This window comes from Rhincodon typus, chromosome 2, assembly GCF_021869965.1.
Source record: "Rhincodon typus isolate 14 chromosome 2, sRhiTyp1.1, whole genome shotgun sequence".
Lineage (NCBI taxonomy): Eukaryota > Metazoa > Chordata > Chondrichthyes > Orectolobiformes > Rhincodontidae > Rhincodon > Rhincodon typus.
The window spans coordinates 40,214,361-40,239,447 of NC_063333.1; the positions used below are offsets into that span (position 1 = coordinate 40,214,361).

At 39.9% G+C, this 25,087-nt stretch overlaps 1 protein-coding gene across 1 annotated transcript in view; it reads right to left on the bottom strand.

The window, feature by feature from the left end:
- LOC109913830 (MLLT10 histone lysine methyltransferase DOT1L cofactor) overlaps nucleotides 1-25,087 on the bottom strand; it is a 214,350-nt gene that overhangs the window by 113,181 nt on the left and 76,082 nt on the right. The window contains exons 5-7 of the mRNA XM_048606928.1: nucleotides 21,499-21,594; nucleotides 20,091-20,340; nucleotides 1,247-1,840 (exon numbers count right to left, since the gene is read on the bottom strand). Of these exons, the coding sequence (XP_048462885.1) occupies nucleotides 1,247-1,840; nucleotides 20,091-20,340; nucleotides 21,499-21,594 (940 nt within the window). The remainder of the gene's footprint in view (nucleotides 1-1,246; nucleotides 1,841-20,090; nucleotides 20,341-21,498; nucleotides 21,595-25,087) is intronic.

Here is a 25,087-nt window from a genome sequence, read left to right on the forward strand (position 1 = left end):
CCAAAGTACAGTCAGAAACATGGAATGTTATAACACAGGAGGATTTGACACACTGTGCCAGTTTTCAAAGATGTATCCAATTAATCCAAGTCTCCTGCTGGTTCCCTAAACACCAAAGTTTCCTCCAAGTCTACATCCAATTCCTTTTTGAAAGTTATTGGCATCCTTATTTAAGACGACTAATGGGTTTCTATCCTTTATCACAGGAGGAATTGAACATACACGCAAAGATGTTATGCTTCAATAAAGAGTATTGGTGAGACCACATCTTAAATACTGTACATAGTTTTGGTCTCCTTATTGACGTAAATGTGTTAGAGGTGCTTAAGAGAAAACATACTAGACTGACAGCAGGTATGAGTGAGTCGTGTTGCGTTGGTCAGGAAGGGCTTGCTTCCACTGGAGTTTGGAAGAGTGAGTGGTCACGTTTGAAACGTACAACATCTTGAACGGTCAGGCAGGGTGGACATGGAAAACATGTTTCCTCTTGCAGGTGCATCCAGAACTAGGGGGCACCATTTTAAAATTACAGGTTTCCCTTTCAGGAAAGGGATAAGAATTTTTTTTCCTCTCAGAGGGTTGACAAATTTTGGAGCACTCTGTCTCAGAATAAGGTGGAGGTAGGGTCATTGAGTATTTTTAAGATAGAGGTGGAGAGATTCTTGTTAGGCAGGGGATCGAGGAGTTCAGGGATAAATGGGAACGTGGAATTTGAAAGATTGATTTCAGCAAATTGTACAGCAGGCTTAAAACTAAATGGTCCGCATTTGTTACTATTCTGATGTCTGTAATTTCATAACACCAAGTCCTTCTGCTCTTACATATCACGCGGCATTTTCTGAAAGAATATTTAGAATTTTTTTTAATGAATGTTACCTCCCTACACATGCTGGTTGCCATTAACTTAAATCTACTGCTATTTTTCCCCAAACAAGCCTGTCACGTCAATATTCATTTACAAATTCTTTGATGATCAGAATAATTTACCCCCTGTCGAAGCAAGTGAATTAGTGTAAATAACTAGAATAGAATCCTTTGTGATATTTCCAACCATACCAAGAAGCAACTGTGCTGGCAAGTATGGGAAGGGGAGGAGAAAGAATGAGGTGGGGGAAGCAACGAGGAGGGCAAAGCAAAACAAGGGAGGAATGAGCAAAAAAGGAGATGGGGAGAGAAAAGGAGAGATTAATTTATTTAAACAGTCACTAAGAAATTTTTTTTGTACACAAATCTATCAAAAACCCACCTGAACCAGCTGGAGATGAGCTGACACTAAGATTCTGTAAACTTCCATTTCGGAGTAAGGATGGAGATTTCTGCAGACTTACACTTGCCATACTGCCTGCAGCAGATGTAACTGATGATGATGGTGATGCAGATGAGAGAGAAAGCTGAGAAACGTTATCCTTATTTTTACTTCCTTTTGGTCTGCCAGGTCCATGCTTGTACTTTTTATTTCCCTTTCTCTTTTTTTCTTTTATTGTCTCTTCCTCCTCGACTTGAGCTCTTTTATACCCTGATACACCACTTGAAGTAACAGTTGTAACATCAGAGATATCTTTTTCTTCACAACTACTCTCAGTGCGTTTTGAATGTTCGATGTTTATTGTTTCAGGAGGGCCGGATGACGTTGGTGGAAGGGTCAGCACAGGACTAGTACAAATCAAAGTCCCTTCTTGGTCAAGACTTTCACCTTTAGTTGTCTCTCTGATTGAGGATTGTTGAGCGTTGCTGTAACCGTCACTTCTTGTATCTGATTCAGTGAAAGTTTGAAACTCTTGCGGTGATTGGGCTGAACTGCCAGATGATTTTATACTGGATACGGTTCCTACTAGATTGCCTGTAACAAAACGAAATTCACTTATAAAGCTCTACAAGTAGGGTAAATGCAAAAATACAAAAGTACTGGATTTTGATTTCTTAATTGCTCTATAAATGAATAGTTTAAAACAGAAATGTCAAAATTAGCTCTAAACGAATAAAACAGAATACCAAATTTCAGTAATTCATTTTTTCCAACTTCTTTAGAAGATCTGTTTAAAATCTCATGTCATATTTACAAAAGCAGTTGCAGTTTCACAAATAATTTTTGCATTACATTTTCATATTTTTACAACATAATAAAAAGTGCACACACTACAAAAGTAGTATTCCTTGGGTAGCATTCCTTTTATTAGTTCTAAAACCTAAGCTGTGATACTGAAGACAAGCAAAATAAAGACTGCTTGCTGACCAATTCTCCACGAGTTAAGCAATGACAGGTAGATTTTAATTAGTCAGGTATCCCAACAAGGCATCGATTTCAAAAAACATTACGACTCAGCTTTCTGTACCAATCTTTTTTTTAAAAAAAATCATTCATGGGATGTGGTCGTCGCTGGTTGGCCAGCATTGATTGCCCAGCCCTTGTTGCCCTTGAGAAAGCAGTGGTAAACTGTCTTCTTGATCCATTGCAGCCTATGTGCTGTAGGTAGACACAATGCCATTATAAAGGGAATTCCAGGATTTTGAACAGGTATAGTGATATATTTCCAAGTCTGAATGACGAGTACTTTGGAGGGAACTGGCAGGTGGTGTTCCCATGTACCTGCTGCCCAGTCCTTCCAAATGGAAGAGGTCATGGGTATTGAAGGTGCTGCCTAAACAGCCCTTGATTAATTTCTGCAGTGTATCTTGGAGATGGTACACACTGCAGCCGAGCGTCGGTGCTGAGAATGTTTATGGATGCGGTGCCAACTAAGTGTACTGTTTTGCCCTGAATGGTGTCACGCTTTGAACGTTGTTAACCATTTTGCTCTCCTCTAAATCACAGACCACCAGCCTTCAATTAGTTTGATTCACTCTGTGTGATATTTAAAGTCAGTCGAAGGCACTGATACAACAAAGTCTAAGGGATCTGATATTACCCCACTGAAGATATATTCTCCACAACAGCTAAACCCTCCACAACAGTTAAACCCCTCATCAAGCTGTTTCAGTAGAGCTATATTATCTATCCAAATCGCCAAGGTATGTGATATCCTGAAATTGGTGGACAAAATCAACCCGGTCAACTACTGCACCAATCTACTCTTGACCATCAGTAAAGTAACAGAAGATGTCATTACCAGGATTACTAGCTCGTGTCAATTCAGCAATAACCTGCCCACCAATATTCAGTTTGGGTTCAACCAGGCTCACTTGTTTCTTCCAACACTGACAGATGAGCCGAATTGAAGAGCTCAGACAATAGGGACTGTTATTGACATAAACACAGCATCTGCCCATTATGACATCAAGGAACCCAAGTAAATATGAAGTGAATGGGAATTACAGAAAAAATTCTCCACTCATTCAAGTCATATTTAGTACAAAAGAACACGATTGGGATCTTTCAACGCCAATTATCTGAGATGGAATACTTTCTTCATTCACCGAATCAATGCTGCTGTAACAATACTCAATTGATTCAACACAAGGATAAAAAGCCCACTTGATTGGCACCCCACCTACCATTTTAAACAGTCGTGTGCTCCCCAGGAACACACAAACATTCCAGCAATGCAGCTAAATTCCTTCATCAGCACAATCTAAATCCAGGATTTCTGCCACTTCAAAGGGCAGGACATTAGGCACATGAGAAAACCACTGCCAAGTTGTCCTTCAGCCACAACCGATCCCAAGTTGGAACTATATTGCTGTCCCTTTACTACAATTGGCCCAAAAACCTGGAAACCCCCTCCAACATTACTGTGGGCGCATTTATACCAGATGGACTGTGGCAGTTCAAGAAAGCAGCTCAATTGTCATCTAGGGATGGACAACAAATACTGGTCTTGCCAGTGATGCTCATATTCTATGAATGCAAAAAATTATTCTCACACCCAATTCTTCTTTCCACGTACCACTTACCCTTCATCCCATGATTCTGATTTACAAGGTACAGATTGTGTAAGTATTCATCTCATGCTTTCCCAACTTTCTCAAACCACAATTTCATTCTTTTAGATGACCAAGAATTGCAATCTGCCCACATGGGGGAACTGCAAGAATCAAAGAGTGAAGAAGATGGAACACTCTCAGCCTCTCAGTCACACTCTGTATTTGTTTTGATCTTATGAAATATTTGGACTAACAGAAGCAATAGTAGGAGAAAACATATTGGGAATCCCTGCACTCTGTTGTACTTCCCTATCCGGCATACTGTTTTGCTAGTGGTTGCACAACATTCATCGGAGGCAGTGGATACAGCAGCTATTGGCCACTTGGTTTACATCAGTTTTACATGCTTCGCCACTGTAAAGAAGGGCACTGGGAAACAGAAGTCTGGCACACATGGAATCTTCAATTATTTTGTTTGCTGTTGGTCCAAATTTCACTTCTCAACTTTGATGTGACAGCTACAACCATGGGAATTCTGGTGTTGACCCTGGCATAAAAAGAGATGTTACTGGTAATTGTTGATTCAAGCCATGCGAAACTGTCAAAAAACTCCAGAACATGGTTATCAATTCAGGTGGAAAGTGGAGTCTCTATGGCCTGGCTCATAACTTTGATCTCAGACACCGACACAACATAATTTAGAGGATAGCTTAGAGGGCGAGATATGCATTTGGAGAGACACTTGGCATAAGGCCCACAGTCACAGTAGGTGCCACTACATTAGTGGGTGCAGTCACACATGAGCATTTCCACAACGACTTTAGAGTCAGATCGTACAGAAGTCGTCAAATTAATATGCGCCAACAAATCAACAACAGTCCCACTTTCCAACATTTCGCGCATAGCTTCGGATGACAAGACAAGTGCTCATCCATATACTTTTTAAAAAGGTTTGATGTTTCCTGCCTCCATAATTCTCCCAGGCAGTGCATTCCAGATTCCCACTACCCTCTGGATGAAAAGCTTTTTCTTTCAAAACCATTTCAAATCTCCATCCTTTTACTTTAAAAAAAAATGATGCCTCATTATTGAACTTTCAGTTGAACAATTGCTTACTATCCACCCTGTGCATGACCCTCGCAATCTTACATACCTCAATCATTTAATGTTTTAACGAAGATCTGTAGCTCGGATTGTGGTTGAAGTTGTTGGTTGGTTCACCGAGCTGACTGGTTTTCGTGCAAACATTTAGTCTCCCTTCTAGGTGACATCTTCAGTGCTGTCTAGAGGAAGAAGTTTGTGCAGAGTCTGGAGCTCATATTTTCTAGATTCGAGTGATGAGCTACTCCAGGAAAACATTTACAGACAGTTTCATGGGAACAGCAGACTAAAGGACTACAAGGGCATTAGTTTACAGAACTTGTACATGAATAGTGTTGTGAATAAAACATTTCCTTCCTATGATCTGATGTTGCTGACTATGACAAGCATTTACTGCCCATCTCTAATTGTAGAAAATAGTGGTGAATTGCCTTCTTGCAGCACTGTAGCCCTTGGTGAGTAGGTATACCAACTGTGTTATTGCAAAACAAAAAGTTTCATGATTTTGAGCTCAAATGAACGATGTGAGAACATGATTATAGCTACAATAACAGTAGCATGGTTTAAAAATAAAACAAATACTCAAGGATATAAGAAATGGTCAAAAAAGATGAGGAACAAAAAAAGGGAGGTGGAATGGTTATAGCATTGATATGGAAGACATTGTAGAGTGGAAAGAGGAAATGCCCTGTGAGAACAACAAGTTGAGAGGGGAAGTGAAGTTAAGAATAAAATGATCAAAGTGTAAACATGGGAGTGGAATGGCAGTCAACATAAAAGTGAATGAAAAAATCTTCTATCACAATATTGTGTGCCTATTGAGAGATGAAGTAGGTCCTACAAGAGACAAAGTAGGTACTATAAGCTGAGAGATGTAGGGCACCTTGTTTTCAGTGTTTACTAAGCAAGAGGACACTGACAAAATATCAATACAAACTGAGATGCGGCAACATTTCAGACGAAGGAGGTGCTAGAAAGGTTGATATGCTTGGGAGTGGAAAAGTCACCTGTTTAATGGTAAGTATTCAAGTTGCAAAATGAAGTGGGAAAAGCAATAGTAGCAGGGCTTGCAATCTTCCAGTTTTCCCTTAACGAGGGGAGGTGCCAGAGGCTCGAAGAATGGTAGAAGTGACACTTTTATTAAAGGAATGATGCAAAGACAATACGACAAGTAAAGGTTTCATTTGCAAATCTCATGACAGGATACATTGAGTCTCGTTAGCAATGCATATGCAATCATGGGCTTCATTAATACGGACGTTGAGGACAAAAGCAGGCAAGTGTGATGCCAATCAGACAGGCTACTTTGTCCACAATGTTGTCAAAGTTTGAGTGTTTGAACTTCATCCAGTTAAATGGGGAATATTCCAATGACACTCCCGATTTGTATCTTGTAGAGGTTAGACAGGCACTGAGGGGTAAGCTGGTGAATGACTGACTAGCTGCAGGATTCCTGCCTCTGACTTGCTCTTGTAGCCACAGTATTTATTTGGCTAGTCCAGGTCAGTTTCTGATCAATGATAATGCCCCAAGCACGCTCATCATGCAGAATTCACTGACAGCAATGATGCGGAATGTGAAAGGGCAATGGCTAGATTTTCTCTTCTTAGATACGGTCATTGTCTAGCACTTGTGCGGCTCGAATGTACTTTGACACTTGTCAGCCTAAGACTGCATGTTGTCCAGATTCCAATACAATCGAGACATGGACTGCCTCAGTGTCAAAGGAGTCACAGATGATACAGAACGCTGTGTAACCATCTGCAAACACACCTTGATCGTGGGAGGTTATTAATGAAGTAGCTGAAGATGGTCATGCTGAGGATAACACGCTGAGAAAATCCAGGAGTGGTATCATGGAGTAGATAAGACTGACCTCCATGAACCACAACCATCTTTTTTAGCGCTCGATATAACTCCAACCAACAAGAGTCCAGTTCCCCTGCCCCCATTGCCATGGACTCCAGTTTTGCTAGCCCTCGTCGATGCCACATTCAGTCAAATTAAGTCTTGGTATCAAAATCAGTCATTCTCAACCCACCTTTGGAGTTGACCTCTTTTGTCCAGTTTTAAGCCATGGCTATATGAGGTCAGGAGCTAAGTGCTCCTGGTGGAACTCAAATTGAGCATCAAGGTGGAGGTTATTTCTTTGCAAGTGCTGCTCAAAAATGCTGTGATGGCACCTTCCATTACTTCACTGATGATCAACAGAGTAAACTGATGGGCACGAATGTTACTTGCCTCTTGTCAGCTCGAGCTGCCAGGTTGGCAGACAACAAACTTCATGATTCACTGTAAATGGTCACACACTAGCACGGAATTCCTTTTGTTTCAAATACATCTCAGAGCTTGTGTGTAGTAACTTGAGCACACTAAATGGCACCCTGCAGGATGGGAAACCCTGCAGGATGGGAAACCCTGCAAATCTGGTGAAGCCATGTGCTCATCCTACATACCCGTTTTCTCAGAATACATAGCCTCATCGATCTCACTTATACAGTTATTCATGAAAACAGGGTGATGGAGCAAAACAGTGCCTGCTTTGGCCTGGAAGAAGTCCTAACAAAAACGTTAGTGCTCACAACCACCTTCACAGATAATCATTATGCCATCCTTGTCCTAGTCTGACGCTGTGCATGTGTATGCAGGAAGTGGTTATTTCAATAAGTATGCCATTTGTGAATAAGATCTCTGAAATACTGTTCCTCAATGAATTTCAGGAGAATTACACCCTCCTATCACCCTGGGTGAATGTGGTCTACTGCGAATAGCCCTTTCCCTGGTGCTTCTTCCCTATTAAAGCAGTTTGCTTACAGCGTGACAGAGAAGGAATAGAGGAGGCCAAACTGCTTTAATAGGGAAGAAGCAGCAGCTCCATACTTCAAAGCTTACTGCCAGTCCACACTAAAATTATGTTTCAAAGTCAGAAGTTGTTGTAAAAACTTAGCAGATCTGGCAGAATCTGTGGAGTGAAAGCAGAGTTAACATTTAGGGTCTAGTGACCCTTCTTCAGAACTGTTCTTAAGATGATTCTCTGGACCCAAAATGTTAACTCTGCTTTCATTCTACAGATGCTTCCTGACCTGCTGTGTTTTTCAGCAATTTCGGATTTCTATCATCCACATTTCTTTGTTTTTTTTTGTCTAAAATCATGTTTGACAGGTCCAACAGAAGTACTTACTTACAACTGCAGACACCACTTTGAAGGAAAAATAGCATTTGTAGCACCAGAAAAACATGTCAAGCAGCTAAATTTCACAATCTGATTCTCTAACATCATAAAGTGAGTTGCTGATGTGACTATTAACTATATGAAAGATAAACATAAATATTGGGAATGTTTTCTTTATCTTAGACCTTTGCCATCTGTTTTTTTTTCTTGCCTCTTTTCTCATTACAACTGTTCAGAAGAACAGTTTGGAAGAAGGTGCTTGCTGCTTTCACACCGTTAACAAAGAGACTGTCACTTGCAAAATACTTTGTCTTTCAAATATGCTAATAAGCAGTCAGAAGTGTAAAGATCACTTGTCGAAATTTACAATATTTTACTCAGCAGAATGGGGGAGGAGCAACTGGGGGATGCAGGGAGAATAAGGAAGAGCAATAGAGGAATGTACAGAAAGAGACAGAGGAAGGGAGAAAAGAACATTGAGAAAAATTTGCATTTCAAAAAAAACTAAGGGAAACCTGGTCTCAGAGTCTCTCTCATTATTTTTAATATAATTTATTATTTTATGGATGGCACTGGAAAGCTGGCAAGCATTTGTTGCTCATCCCCAATTTCCTTTCAAGTGAGACAGGCCATTTAAAAGTCAGCCACATTGCTATGGGTCTGGAGTCTCACGTAGACAGGACTAGATAAGGACAACCAGATGGGTTTTGACAATAGTCAAGAATTGTTTTATGATGACCATGACTAACATGTGCATTCCAGATTTATGAATTAAATTTAAACTTGATTAGGTGCTATGGGGAGATTTAAACTCATATCCAAGCCTCCGAATTGCTAGTCTAGTGACTGTATCCCAAAGCTACTATCTACTCTTTATAACTCAGACTTTCCTCTTAGTGAACATCAGCAAACTCAAAGTTGTTGTTTCAGGCTTCAACAAGTTCTCTGCTTCCCTCGTCAATTGCTCACTCAAGATAAATTAAATTCAGTGAATTTGCGCCCCCATTAATAGACAGACAGCTTCAAATTCAACAATCAACACTATTTGTTACCATTCGGACCTCATCTTTACTCATAAAGCACAAATGGCTAGTAAAATTCAACAGATATTTTTAGATGAGGTTCCAATTCTGTTGTAGCACAATCACCTTGATACAGATAGTTATGGGCTCAAGTCTCACTTCAGTGACCTCAGTATAAAATTAGACTGAAAATCCAATGCAGAAATGAGGGTTGCACCTATCTTTTGGATGGTATCTTTTAAACGAGACATTTAAATCAAGATTTTGTTTGCACGATCAGATTGAAAAAGTTCTTATGGCATTATTTTTACCAAGCGAAGTGAAGTTCTTCCCCACAGCATCCTAAAATTTATGCCACATTCACTGGTAAAACAAATAATCAAGTCATTAAGTTTGCTAAAGGCAGGACATAGTTGTGCACAAATTGGCAAACGTGTGTTTCATATTACAAAACGTCATGCATCAGCAACACATCTATGAAAGCTGAATGTGCAAACAGTCCGTTTTGGACAGAATATGGCTCATTTTGGATGATGACTGAAGAGGTGCAACGAGGGTCTGTAACAGTGCTGCACATCAAGTTACTAAGTGTCATGGTGAGTTATTTTTCATGTTGCGGAATGCTGTTAAGCCATGATAGGTACCAATTATCATAGTGGTGCATGCAAAATCTCAGGAAGTGTCATCAGCCAACAACATCATTGCATCAATGTTTAGTACCTGCATTTAAGACTTTCAAGCATCCTTGTGTTATAATTATGAGTATCCTACTTATGATCTGACTTCAGTTATCTCATCACACAAAGTCTTGAGGTATGTAACTATTTTCCCTCCTCACAAACCAAACTAGCCACCTCTGTTTGATTAGTACTAATAAACCTAGGAGCTTTAGTTTGGAGGGGGCTGGCACATTTTTAAATTTGTCTTGTCAGAATATACCATTATGGTGCCTCAATGAAGATAGAAATTGTTGGGCTTCTTGATGACTGTAATCACCCACGTTCCATTGGCAGTCATCAAGATGCTAAGAACAAAAGCCCTATAAGCCAGATTGGACCAAACTCCCAAGAGTTTGGCTCTATTCCAAGCAAGATTCGTACATTAGCCACAGGGGGTTGGTTCCTCCCCGTCAGGGTGCATCAGGTTCTGCATCAAAGGACAAAGGAAGTTTATATTGACCAGGGTGGAGAAATGAAATGCCGTTACAAGACTTGAAATTGAAAATGGGAGTCTTGTCCAAGCATGGAAGGTAGCAGTATATGCTATTCCCATAAGGGCATTTTCAGTTATTAGAAGCAGAAATGCAATATTTTATGGCATAACCAGAGTTTTCTCGACAAATTGTCAGGGGAACAAGTTACAGATACGGGAGAGCTACTCCAGGAATCTCTGTAGCTGCATTCTCACATGGCCAACTAGTCATCATCATTAGCATAGAATAGTTCTCTGGTCAGGAAGTGAGGTGTCCCTTCAATTTCATATTACAAGAAAGACTACACTTGTATACTTCATCAACTTTCGAGTACCTTGTGTCATCATGAATTTGTAAACACCATTACATAAATGATTTTTTTTTATATTTGTCATACACCAAACGACCACAAAACATAACTCGTCTAAGTTGCTTGTGTGAATCTCCCATTTTCAATTTCAAGTTTTCTAACGTCATTGTATTTCTCCATCTTGGTCTACATAAATTTCCTTCAGTCAACTCCTTAATCAGTTATCTTGCTTTAGGAATATGGCAAATTCAACACTTTTACCTTTTCTTGATGAATCACTCAACGATATCCAGAATTACCAGGGAAAGAGTGGGGCCCAATAGAAATCAAAGGGGCAACCTGTGTGTGGAGCTAGTTGATATGAGTGAGGTCCTAAATGACTGTTTCTAGACAGTATTCTCTGGGTAAAACATATTGTAGCCACAATTTCAATTAGGACTGTAAGGCTCTAAAACGTTAAGATTAATAAGGAGGAGATATCAGATGTTTTAGCAGGCATAAAGGTGCAGAAATCCCTAGGGCCGGAGGAGTCGGCCAGGGCCCTGGCAGAAATATTTAATTTGCTGACCACAGGTGAAGTGCCAGACTACTGGAGGGTAGCTAATGTGGTTCCTCTGTTCAAGAAGGGCAGCAGGGATAAGGCCAGGTAATTACAGACCAGTGAGCCTGACATCAGTGGTAGGGAAATTATTGGAAAAAAATCTGAGGAACAGGATTAAACAACATTTCGAAAGGCAGGGATTGATCAGGGATAGTCAGCATGGATTTGCTACAGGGCGATTCTGTCTGAATAATTTAAAGACTTTTTCAAAAGGTTACTAAAAATAATGACGGTAGTACAGTTGATATGGTTTGCATAGACTTCAGAAAGGCCTTCGATAAGGTCCCACATAGGTGACTGGTCCAAAAGGTAAGAGCCCATGGGATCCAAGGGAAGCTGGTGAATTGGATCCTAAACTGACTTGCAAATAGGAGGCAAGGTTAATTGTGGAGGGAGGTTTTTGTGATTGGAAGCCTGGACCAGCGGTATACCACAAGTGGTGGGACCCTTGTTTTTTGTTATGTACATTAAAGACTTGGATGTGAATGTGGAACGTACAATTAGTAAGTCTGCAGTTGAAAATTGGGGGTGCTGTTGATCATGAGCAGGGTGGTCTCAGGCTAAGTCTGATATTGATTAGCTGGTAAATTTTACAGAGCAATTGCAGGTGGAATTTAATCGTGAAGTGATGCATTTTGGGAGGTCCAATAAGGGAAGGAGATATGCGATGAATAGTAGGTCCCTTGGGAGTACTGAGGAACAAAGGGGCTTTGGTGTACAAGTCCAAAGATCCCTGAAGCTGTCAGCACAGGTAGGCAGGGTGGTGAAGGAGGCATACGGGGTGCTTGACTTCACCATGTGGGACATAGAACATAGGAGCAAGGAAGTCTCATTACAACTTTATTCAACATTGGTTATGCCACAGATGGAATACTGTGTGCAGTTCTGATCACCACTGTCAGAAAGGTGCAGTAGCACTGGAGCGGGTGTGGAGGAGATTCAGCAGAATGTTGCCTGGAATGAATAGTCTTGGTTATGGGGAGAGACTGGATAGGCCGGGTTTATTTTTCTTGGAGCAGAGGAGGCTGAGGGGAACATCTGATTGACATAAACAAAATTATGGGGACATAAACAGAGTAAATCGTGAGAATCTTTTCCCCATGGCAAGCATGGCTAAGAACAGACAGCGTAAGATTAAGCTGAGGAGTAAGTGGTTTAAGGATCTGAAGAAAAAAAATCTTTTCACCAAAAGGGAGGTAGAAATATGGAACATGCTATCTGAGGGGGTGGTAGAAGCAGGCACACTCAACATTTAAGAAGCACCTGGATGAGTACTTGGAATGCCAGGGCATAGTAGGTTACGAACCAAGTGCAGGTAAATGGGATTAGTTTAGTTTGGTGTCTGTTGGTTGGCATAGACATGGTGGGCTGAGGGGCCACCTTCTATGCAATATGACCCAATGACTCAATCTTTTCTCCTCCACCAACATAAGAACAACTTAACTGCTCATGTCTTCTCGAACTGACCCACTCCATGCTACCCCAGCAACAATTTATTAAACTTTAAAACTTTAGATGTTCATTTTCACAAGATTTATGCTTCTGCCCCATTCAAAGCATGCAAAAATCACTGTTGATAAATCTTTTTCTCAAGATCTCTAACATCATAATCTTGAAAAATTCTTAAGGATCGAAGAAATATTCTTTGATATTGTTCATCTAGCTTTGACTTTTTATGGCACAATCAAGGTGTTTCCCCAGACTTAAACTGTGAAACCTCTTCCAGATGTTGACCTTTTATCTTGATCTCTATTTTCCCAAGATTATTTTTCAGTCTTCATAGCCTTTAGCCTTTTTAAAAAAACAAGTTTCCATTTTGTACGCTTTCACCACTTGATTCATTCTATGAATTACGTAGGAGCTCACAAACTGGGAGGAATAAGCCGCTCAATCATTCAGTAGGATAACGGCTGATCTAATTGTAACCTGACCGCATTCCGGCATACCATTTCACTCCCTTCTCTGTACAACTGAAGTATAACTGCCCAACTCATTTATTTAATTATCCAATCTTCTATCCATGCCAATAAGCTAACATCTACACCATGAGCCCTACTTACTTATAATAAATAGTAGCTTCTATTGGTCCATGCTTTCTGTCAACATTGGTGTAGAAGGCAGGCAGATGGGAAATCTAGCAGACTCCTTAAATTTTAAATTTTATGATGCCTCCAAGAATAGTGAGGCTCAATTTCCAGCATGCTATTAGAGGGAGTTGTGACAGTAACTAATCCACCTTAAGAACAAACAGTCTTTCCTAAATATCCTTCCCGTTAATTTTCACCCTATCCACTCTGGCTTCAACCTCTTAAGCATATACCCTGGTCCCAGGGTTCCTATAGCATCCTTACCTCTGAACCAGGTTCAAGTCACACCTGCTCTCAACAGGGTTATTAAAGAATCTGAATTATTGTATGTCTGTGGTTTACCTGCACGATTGCTACTTGTTTCTCTCTCAACTTGGAGGCTCACAAAATACCTCCATAAGCACTATTATACCCTTTCTGACTCATTCTCAAGAGTTCACAACATAAAAGGTGGCCATTTGGCATATCCTGTCTACGCCAGTCAAATTTGGGCTCTTGGGTCATATGGCAACTAGTAAATATCTAAATACTGTTGAGTGTTCATGACTCAGCCAGCCTTTCAGGCAGTTAGTTCCAAACTGAACCACGCTGTCGATGAAAATAATTCTCAGCTCTCCTCTTAAAATTTAACATAGATTTAAATGGTGGAAGGTTACGTCCACTAGTTATTGACCCCTCCATCGAGGGTAAAAATGCCTTTATGGCCACCTTATCCATCTCCCTCATAATCCTGTGGACCTCTATCAGGTCCCCTCTCAACTTTCTCTGCTGTACGTGTGATGTGGAGATTTCTAAACATTTTCATATAGTTTTAGTTGAAGACCATGTATTTTGTAGTAACAGCATATGGGTTTGCACCTACGTGTACGAGAGGATTTAATGACTAACATGTCAGTATTTATGAAACTATGGGTTTTTTTTAAACCAGTATGGGACAGCTAGTTCCTGAAATATGAATACGAATTTGTTTGCATTAGGAGAGTTTTATGAGGGGCACAATAAACATTGAAGAGCCTTAGCCTACCTTCAGGTATAATGATCAGGGATTGATTTTGTTTTGCTTCGGGAACAACAGAAAACATGTACTGCTTGAAAAGGTTATGGCTTCAATTTGCAGAAATCCTAACTGAAGTTAGCCATAAGAACACAGTTCTCCTGGAGCAAGGACTTCATTCGGAAAAGATAGAAATAGGTTACCTCAGTGTAAAAGCTTAGTTTGAAAGTTCCAGACAGAAATATTTGGTTGTAAGCTGAGAAAGTACAAGTTCATTTGTGCAAACAATCAAATGCTGGAGACTGTTGACAGGTAGATGATGGCAACGTGTTGCTTTGAGTAGCATAAGAGGATGATACTGCAACAGGCAGCGCAATCTTTCAAAGATTCATTCACAGACCTGGAAGAGTCATGAAGTCCCTGGAGTGCGAAAAGAAGCCATTTGGCCTATCTGGTCCACACCAACCCTCCAAACACCATACCAAACAGACCCATCCCTTCACTCTATCTCTGTAACACCACATTTCCCATGGTTAGCCCACCTAGCATACACATCCCTGGACACTACAGTCAACTTAGCATGGACAATCCACCTAACGTGCACATCACTAGACTGTGGGAGGAAACCAGAACACCTGACAGAAATGCATGCTGACACAGGGTGAATGTGCAAATGTCACATAGACAGTCACCTGAGGCTGGAATCAAATCCAGGTCCCTGGTGCTGTGACACAGCAATGCTAACCACTGTGCTACCATACCATAGGAGTCTATTGTGGCTATTCCCCTTCTCAAACAGGTATACAATTTTGAATACAGTTGTGGGGGATAGCCTCTCAGGGGAAAATAGCAGCAACAGCCATGCGTTTGGCACCATGGCTAGCTCTGCTGTACAGCAGAGTATGACAAAGTCCAAGCAACCAATTGTGATAAGGGTCTCACTAGTTAGGGATACAGACAGGTCTTACTACAGCCACGAGCAAAACTTCAGGATGGTATGTTGCCTCCTTGGTGCCAGGGTCAAAGATATTTTGGAGCAATTGCAGCAAATTCTCAGAGGCGAGCACGAGAAGCCATAGGTTATTGTACACATTGGTACAAACGACATAGGTAGAAAAATGGATGGAGGTCTTGCAGAATGAAAATAGGGAGTTAGACAGAAGGTTAAAAAGTAGGACCTCAAGGGTATTAAGCTCTGGATTACTCCCAGTGTCACGTGTTAGCGACAGTAGGGATAGGAGGAGAGGGCAGTTGAATGCGTGGCTGAACAACTGTGCAGGAGGTAGGGTTTCAGATTCTTGAATTATTTGGATCTCTTCTGGAGCAGAAGTGACCCCTTACAGGAGGGACAGGTTTCACCTGAACTCGAGGAAACCAATATCCTGGCAGGGACATTTGCTAGAACTGCTTGGGAGGATTTAAACTAGTCTGGCAGGGGGTTGAGGCCCTGAGCAGCAGTGAGACAAGAGAGAATGTTGAGGCTGGCACAGAAGTTAAAGACAGCAAGTTAAGTAGGCAAGGCAGGCAAGAGCACGGCACAGAATGAGGGAAAACTGATGAATTAAACAGCATTTATTTCAATCTGACAGGTAAAGCATATGAACTCAGGGCATGGATGAGAACATGGGACTGGGATATCATACCTATTACAGAAACATGGCTGAGAGGGAAACAGGACTGGCAGCTCAACATTGTCAGTTATAGATGATACAGAAAGACTAGAAGGGGAGGCAAGAGAGGAGGGGGAGTGGCGTTTTTGATTCGGGAAAACATCGCAGCAGTATTTAGAAGGATTGTCCAGTGAAGCTATGAGTGGAACTGAGCAATAAGAAGTGTGTGATCACTTGGATGGGGTTATCCTCTAGGACCCCAATAGTCAGCAGGAAATTGAGGAGCAAATATGTAGGGAGATCAGAGATAGCTGTAGAACTGTAATAGGGCTGTAATAGTAGGGGATTTTAACTTTCCATAGACTGGCACTGGTATAGTGTTAAAGGCGTGGATGGGGAGGAATTTGTTTAGTGTGTTCAAGAACACTTTCTCAATCAATGTGTAGATTGCCTATTAGAGAAGAAGCAAAACTCAACTTCCTATTGAAAAATAAGGTATGGCAAGTGACTGAGGTGTTAGTGGGGGAGTATTTGGGACCAGTGACCAAAATTCTATTCATTTTAAAATAGTTATGGAAAAGTACAGGCCAGGTTCGTAAGTTAAAGTTCGAAACTGGGCAAGGCCAATTTTGATTGTATTAAACAAGAGCTTTCAAAAGTTGATTGGAGGATGCTGTTCACAGGTAAAAGGGACATTTGGCAAGTGGGAGCCTTTCAAAGGGAGAGAACAAGAGTTCGGAGACAGCATGTTCCTGTTAGTGTGAAGGGCAAGGCTGGTAGAAATAGAGACTTGAAATAGGAGGTTCTGGTCAAGAGAAAGGAGGAAGCATATGATCAAGTAAATCACTTGAGTGGTGTAGGAGTACACTTAAAAAGGAAATCAGGAAGGCAAAAAGGGGACATAAAATAGCTTAGGCAGATAAATTAAGGAGAATCCAAAAAGAGATTCTTCTATAAGTATATTAAGGGCAAAACAGCAACTAGGGAGAGAATAAGGCCCCTTAAAGATCAATGAAGCTATCTACGTGTGGAACCACAGGAGATGGGAGGGATATTAAACAAACATTTCACATCAGTATTTACTGTGGAGAAAGACATGAAAGCTAGGTAACTCAGGAAAATAAATAATGATGTCTTGAAAATAATCAAGATTACAGAAGAGATGGTGCTGGAAATCTTCAAATAGATAAATCTCCAGGACATAATCAAGTATATTCCAGGACATTATGGGAAGCTAGGGAAGAAATTGAGGGACCCCCGAGCAAAGATACGTGTATCATTGACAGTCACTGGTGAGGTACTAGAAGACTAGAGGGTGGCTAATGTGGTGCCATTATTTAAGAAAGGTTGCAAGGAAAAACCAGGGAACTACAGACCGGTGAGCCTGACTTCAGTGGTGGGTAAGTTGTTGGAGGGGATTCTGAGACACAGGATCTACATGCATTTGGAAAGACAAGAACTGATTAGGGACAGGCAGCATGACTTTAGGCATGGGAAATTATCTCTCTCAAACTTCATGTAGTTTTTTTTGAAGAGGTGACCAAGAAGATAGATGAAGGCAGAGTGGCAGAGGGTGGTGATAGAGGGCTGTTATTCAGACTGGAGTCTTGTGACCAGCGGTGTGCCACAAGGATCGATGCTAGGTCCACTGCTATTTGTCACTTACATAAATGATTTTGATGGGAATATAGGAGGCATGGTTAGTAAGATTATGGATGACACCAAAATTGGTGGTATAGTGGATACTGAAGACAGTTTTCTAAGATTACAACGGGATCTTGATCAACTGGGCCAGTGAGCGAACGAATGGCAGATGGAGTTTAATTCAGATAAATGCAAGGTGTTGCATTTTGGTAAGACAAACCAGGCCAGGGCAAGAATTACACAGTTAATGGTAAGATCCTGAGGAGCATTGTCAAACAGTGAGACCTAGGGATTCAGGTACATAGTTCCTTGAAAGTGGCAACACATGTAGACAGGGTGGTGAAGAACACATTTACACTTCCCTTCATTAGTCAGAGCATTGGGTACAGGAGTTGGAAAATCATATTATGGCTGTACAAGACATTCGTAAGGCCACATTTGCAGTACTGTGTATAATTCTGATCACCTGCTATAGGAAGGATGTTATTAAACTGGAAAGCATGCAAAAAAGATTTACAAGGATGCTGTTGGGACTGGAGGGTTTAAGTTACAAGTAGAAACTGGATAGGTTGGAATCCTTTTCCCTGGAGTGCAGGAAGCTGAGGGGTGACCTTAGGAGGTTTATGAAATCATGACAGGCACAGATAAGGTGAATAGCCAAGGTCTTTTCCCCAGGGTGGGGGATTCCAAATGAGGGGGCATAAGTTTAAAGTAAGAGGGGAAGGATTGAAAAGGGACCGGAGGGTCATCTTTTTCACATGGAGGGCAAAGTGTATTTGGAACAAGCTACCAGAAGAAGTGGTAGAGGTGAGTACAATTACAACATTTAAAAGACATGTGGACAGGTACGTGGAAAGGAAAGATCGAGGGACATGGGCCAAACAAGACTAGTTCAGTTTAGGAAACTTGTTTGGCACAGATGAGTTGGGTCGAAGGGTCTGTTTCCGTGCTGTATGACTCTATGACCTTGACCTTGCAATGCACATACTTCACACAATTTTGTTGTTTGGAAATTACAAGTGATAACAATCAGAGCTAAGGATCAAATTATTGTTACTTCCATGTACTCCATAACCTGAAAAATTAGATGTAGAAACCAACACAATTGTCAGAAGCAACAGAATGAAAACTTCAAATTTTGAAATCATGTGCTAATTTGGATGTTTATTATGCTGAAATACAACATTTTTAGAACAAAAATAAGTTTAAATAATGTGTAAGAGTTTTTCTGTTTCACAGTCGAATTTTATTTGAGCATACGATATTTATTTCAATACCCTGTTCCAAAGAAGGAATGAGAAAGATATCGACTACCTAAGAACAGCAGTCCTGTGCCATATTGTTCATTTGGTTTTATAGTGTGCTAGATCCACTAAAGTTAGAAACGCTGTGGAAACTCAGGTTACTCAAATGTTACTTTCATCTTTAAACTTTAATTTGGTTGTAGAAGTTTGAAGAACAGTGTATAACCAGTACATAATATGTTGGTCAGAAAACTATAAATGCATAGTCCCTTCTCATACAAACCTTTCTTCTCCCCTCTTTATACCCCACCACCCGCACTCTTTCACATGCGCACAGCAAAGACCCAACGTAATTTGCCACTGAAATTCCCAAGGTTGTTTGCAGTTCACGTTTGTTGGGTTTTGCAGAAGTATATGAAATTGTTTTTAGTCTTGCTTAAGTAGCACTGGTATACAAATCAGCAAGTGATGGTTACAGCAACTCCATATTTAAAAATATTATTGCAAGTACAGTCTTGTCAAGTACATTATTTACGAAATTAAAAACTGCAACGAAGCCATCTTAATTTCATGCTTTGACAATATGCTTCTTACATGATCGGAATTCATCTTACATTGCTCCAAACAATTATCTCTGACACACCTTTAATTAACCACCTTTTCAACTGTGTGCTCTACAATTCATAATTCTTACTAAAGATACATCCAAAGTTCATAATTCCTAAACTATATTATACTGTATAAACTACATAGAATGTATATTTTGCATTCATTATGGCTTAATTAATCTAATTATTCCAATGTATAAAGCATATGCTTTCATATTATCCAACATTTACAATTCAAGCTGTAATAGAATCAATTTATGATGGTTCAAGATTACCCTGGCACGGAAATTAAGCAAAAAACATTGAAAATAAATTTAGAATTATATTGCAAATTATCAGATAACTCAAAATATACAATGAATTGTGTAAACTATTTAGACATGCTTTGTTTCAAATATCTGTTCCAATTCTCAATTATTCCATCAATACAACATTTCTTTTAACTATTTTAAATGCATGATGCCCAAACCTGAATCAGTATTTTGATTTTTTTTAAGCTAAATACAATTGGAGTGTGTTCATTTTATTAGCCAACACACAAAAGCTAGCAAATATTTATATACTTCGGCCTTATGCTTTCATACATACGTTAATTCACCAGTCAGAAAAAAAAATTGCCAAACATGTTGTTAATATAAGCATACCTTGTGGAAAAGGGCTTGTAGATCCTGTTGGAACAGAAGAACAAGTCGAATTTTTTCCAACACCTGGTTTCCTTCCCCTCTGACTGGAACTGTGTCCTCCTGACTTCTTCCCTTTAACCTCAGCATTTTCACTCCCACTTGAAGGATGAGTTGATACTTCCTGGAAATTTGCATTTGTAAATCGAGCAGTAGTTTCTTCCAGTCTCTTCAAGGATCCCGATATAAACCCACTGCTACTGCTTGTATAAGTCTAAACATTTATGATTAAAGAAAGTACAGAGCTTAAAAACATCCTAATATCTAACTGGGACACCGCTTGAACCAAAATAGAGTTACCAATATAGTTCAAATCCCCACGATACTGCATGCATAACAAATCATGCAAACAATCAATGCAATTGAGAACAATAAACTTATCTACACCAACTATAGTCATGCTGGCTAATACAAATTTAACAGTTACACAGGAAAACACAAACTCATGCTTACTTTAGATTCAACACAATTTATACTGAGGCACTGAAACACTAATTAAAAACTGGAGATGCACCTAATTATATAAACATTGCTGAAAATTTTAAAACTACTTTTGTGCTTTTGCATACATGGGGTATGTATGTTATAATTATTGCCTCCAACTGGGAATACATCAGAACTCCCCAATTATTTTAAATCTATCTGCTTTACCACACATTAGTGGAGGATCTCTCAAATAAGGATAGGAAATTATAGTTTCCAACCTTTCACTGCTGTTTGAAATTAGTTTTCTTTCAGTTATTCACTGATTAAGGGAGGAAAATTTCAATCTCAGAACCTAACAATGGCATTCGAATTACCTGTGAGGCTGGGTTTCATCAGGACTGTAAACATCAAATGTGAGGCCACCCTGTTTGGCTGGCTCACCTCTCAGCTAACCAGCAATGCAGCGTGAATTTTCAACAGATACCTTGCAACAATACCCACATCATGGCATCCAGTTTGACCCCTCAATCCATGTGCCAACCCACCATGAGTTCATGAAATTCAGCCTGTGGAATCTGCTTAAAATCTAATAAAGTCAATTGAGTTAGTACAATGTACCTCTCTGTGCCCATGGAACTGAACCCCACCTTCAGAGAGGTGAAAAAAGATATGCACATCTATGATGAGACCAAATGTCCACCAAAAGTTACCTTGATCCTTCAGTCTATAAAAGCAAGAAAAATTGAAACGCCCAATTTATTACTTAGAACATTATGGGGCAAAATGCATGTTAAACTGCTTAACTTGTATGAAGGTTTAACAGACTGACCACAAAATATTTAAAGAATTGCCAATAAAAATAAGACAATTGTAAAATCTGGCTTATACTTGGGATTTCACATCATCAATCCAATCTACTGAACCATTCAGATTTTAAAACATTTACCTTTTCAGTTGTCACAGTGAGAGATGGAACTGTAGATGACAAGTCCAAAGATTTCTTGATTTTTTGTTGCCTGTATTTGTCCCTGTCCTTCTGTTTCTGCAAGAAAGAGTTTGTGAAAAGCCATGAATTACCAATATTGAAACATTCTTTTTTGAACATTTCACATGGTTAACTTTGAATTTTCACATTTCAAATGTATCTATCCCACATCAAACTGCACTGCTCAAGCACCCCATCCATGCTGATGTATTATGGTTCCTTGTCTCCTAGCAGGTATTTAGAAGTCCTGTAAGTCAATCTTCCTTTAGGTCAATTATTATCAAAGGCATCAACCACCTACTTTGGGATTTTCTTTTTCAAAGACTCTACCTCTTCATCTTGCCTCATTTAAGACTCTCCACAAAGCCCATCAGTTTCACCTTTAGTTCAGCATTTGCCATTCCTTGTGGCTCTCTGATTTGTTTGTCTGTGTTGAAAAATAAAATTAAAATAAAAATAAAACAAAACAATCTATTAGGACTCTCATCTACCCTATACTCTGCAACAAGTCAAATAAACTGTTTAAAAAAAACTGGAAGAACTGTGGATGCTGTAAATAGGAAACAAGGACAGAAACTGAATTAGTACAATGGACCTCTCTGTGCCAATGGAAATGAATCCCACCTTCAGAGGGGCAAAAAAGACATGCACATCTATGATGAGACCAAATGTCATCATTAGCTGACATTTCCGCCACCTCCAGCAGGATGACACCATATATTCTCCTCCTCCACTCCCTTGTCAGGGTTCTGCGGGGACCATTCCCTCCAGACACTCTGGTCCACTCTTCCTTCACTCCCAACACATGCCCTACATCATGGTACCTTCCCCCCTGCAACTGCAGAAGGTTTAACACTTGTCCGTTTACATCCTACCTCCTTAGTATCCAAGGGCCCAAACACACTTTGCAGGTGAAACAGCGCTTTACCTGCACTTCATACAATCTAGTCTGCTGCATTCACTGCTCACAATGTGGTCTCATCTACATTGGGGAAACGAAGCATAGACTGGATGACCGCTTCGCAGAACACCTACATTGTGTCCGCAAAAGAGACTCTGAGCTTCAAATTGCCTGCCACTTCAATACACCACCCTGTGCCCTGGCCAGCATCTCTGTCTCAGGCTTGCTGCAGTGCTCCAACATAGCTCAGCGCTAGCTGGAAGAACAGTACCTCATTTTCCACCTGGGGATTCTGCAGCCTTCTGGACTTAATACCGACTTCAACAACTTTAGGGCTTGAGCTCTCCCATGTTCTTACCCCACCCCCAAATACCAGACCTTGCTATTACACAAACCCATTGTTAGCCACTAACAGTCCCCACTAATAGCTGTTCACCCTCCTAGCCAGATCATTATCCACTCCTTTGTCAGTCCAACTATTCTTCTCTCTCTTTGGCTCTATCCTCACCTATCATTTACTCCTTACGCCCCTCCACACATCCTATCTTCTACAAATAAACCGACATTTTATAGCTACCATCAGTTCTGAGGAAGGGTCACTCGATGCAAAACTGATTTCTTTCCACAGATGCTGCGTGATCTGCTGAGCTTCTCCAGCAATTTCTGTTTTTGAAAAAAAACTGCTAGCTGTATACTTATTTGCAAGACTATATATACACATATACTACCACTCTGTCTCGTAGAAGGGCTAAACAAATCATCACCTAGGGCATTATGACTTAAAAAGTAATTACATTAAAAGTATGTTTAAAACAGCTCCCTGAAAGAAAAAAAAAGACAGGCAACAAACATTCAGTTTCTGTACAATTACTTGCGACGTATGAGGCAGATTGAAGGATGCAACAGATCTGTGTCTAAGATTTTTGTTTGTGTATTTATTTTTGTGGCTTTATTTTAAATAAAGACGAGAACCTCAATGCCAACTGACAAAAGAGGGGAGAAATCAGATCTTATTTTCATTATATTTTCATTTTTGCTGTATTCCCGATATTTTGCACCATGATACATGCAGCTCTGAGGGCTGGAAAAATTCAGACTTCAGTCACAATCAAAGCATTAGTGGAGTTATAAAAGTTTGGCACACTAATGCTTGCTTCAAATTTTAGTTGCTCCCTTCCATATAAAAAAAAATTCCCAGCATATTTCAGATTACAGTCCAATCCAGCAAAGTTTGTTACTATCTGCACTGAAATGTTTGAATTTAAACATAAATAATAAAGTAAGAGGAAATTATAATTTAAATTAAAATGAAACGGTTTTGAACATAAAGCAAAGTTCATTCCTTAACCTGGTTATCCAAGCTAAAGAATGTACCTTTTCAAAGGACATGTTGTTTACAAAATGTAAGTAATAACCCTGCCTGATACAAACATAAGCATTTCTTATCGCTTAAATAATATTCTTTCAAACAGAAATGGATTAAGTATGGGCAATTGCATATAAAATGCGAATTGCCAAAAAACACAACACCTGGTACTCTTTGTTCAGGTAATTAAGGTAAAAACCTTTCTGATACTTAATAAACTATCTTTCAAACATCTGAAAGCCATTTGCACTACAGCAAAATTCTCCTTACACAACATTTTCAAAATTAATTCATGAGATGTAGGCATTGCAGGCTGGTCCAGCATCTCTAGCTACACTTGAGAAGATTATGTTGAGCTGCTTTCTTGAAACGACTACAGTTCATTGGTTTCAGTAGGCCAACAATACCATTAGGGATGGAATTCCAGGATTTTGACCCAGCAACAGCGAACGATATATTTCCAAGTCAAGAGGAATTTGTAGATGGTGGTGTTCCCATATATCTTGCTCTTCTAGATAGAAATGGGCGTAGGTTTGAAAGATGCCATCAAATGATCTTTGTTGAATTTCTGCAGCTCTGTTTCCACCACACTCCCATACAGTGCAGCCCAAACCCTAATTAATCATCATGTGGAAAATCTTTTGCCATATCATACTTGCTTCTTTTGCAAATTAACTTATATCTGTGCCTTCTTGTTCTCGATCATTTTATTAAAAGGAATCATTTTACAGTCTGCTCAGCAACTTGTCAACATCCTTTTGTAGTTTCACATTGCGCCCCTCATAATTTACAAAGTTTCGAAGTTTTGTATCATCCGCAAACATGGAAACGGTCTCCTGCACACTAAGAGCTACATGATCAATATAAAATCAGGAAAAGCAAGGCTCCCAATACTGACAACTGGGGAACTCCACTACAAACCTTCCTCCAGCCCAAAATTAACGTACTGACCATCACTCTCTTTGTTTCAAATCACTTAGCCATTAAATCCAGGTTGCAACAGCCTCTTTCATTTCATGAACTATAAATTATCTCAGGTTTGTTACATGGAATTGTATTGAATGCCTTTTAAAAGCCCAGGTACACATCCACAGCATTGACTCCGTTACCTCTTCAAAAAAAAACTCCAGCAAGTTAATCAAATTCTATTTCCCCTTTTGAAAACTCTGCTGCCCCTTCCTAAACAACCCATCTTTTTCCATGTGACTACTAATTCTATCCAAAATAAATCGATTTTAGGAGCTTTCTACCACTGAAGTTAAACTGACTGGTCTGTAATTGCT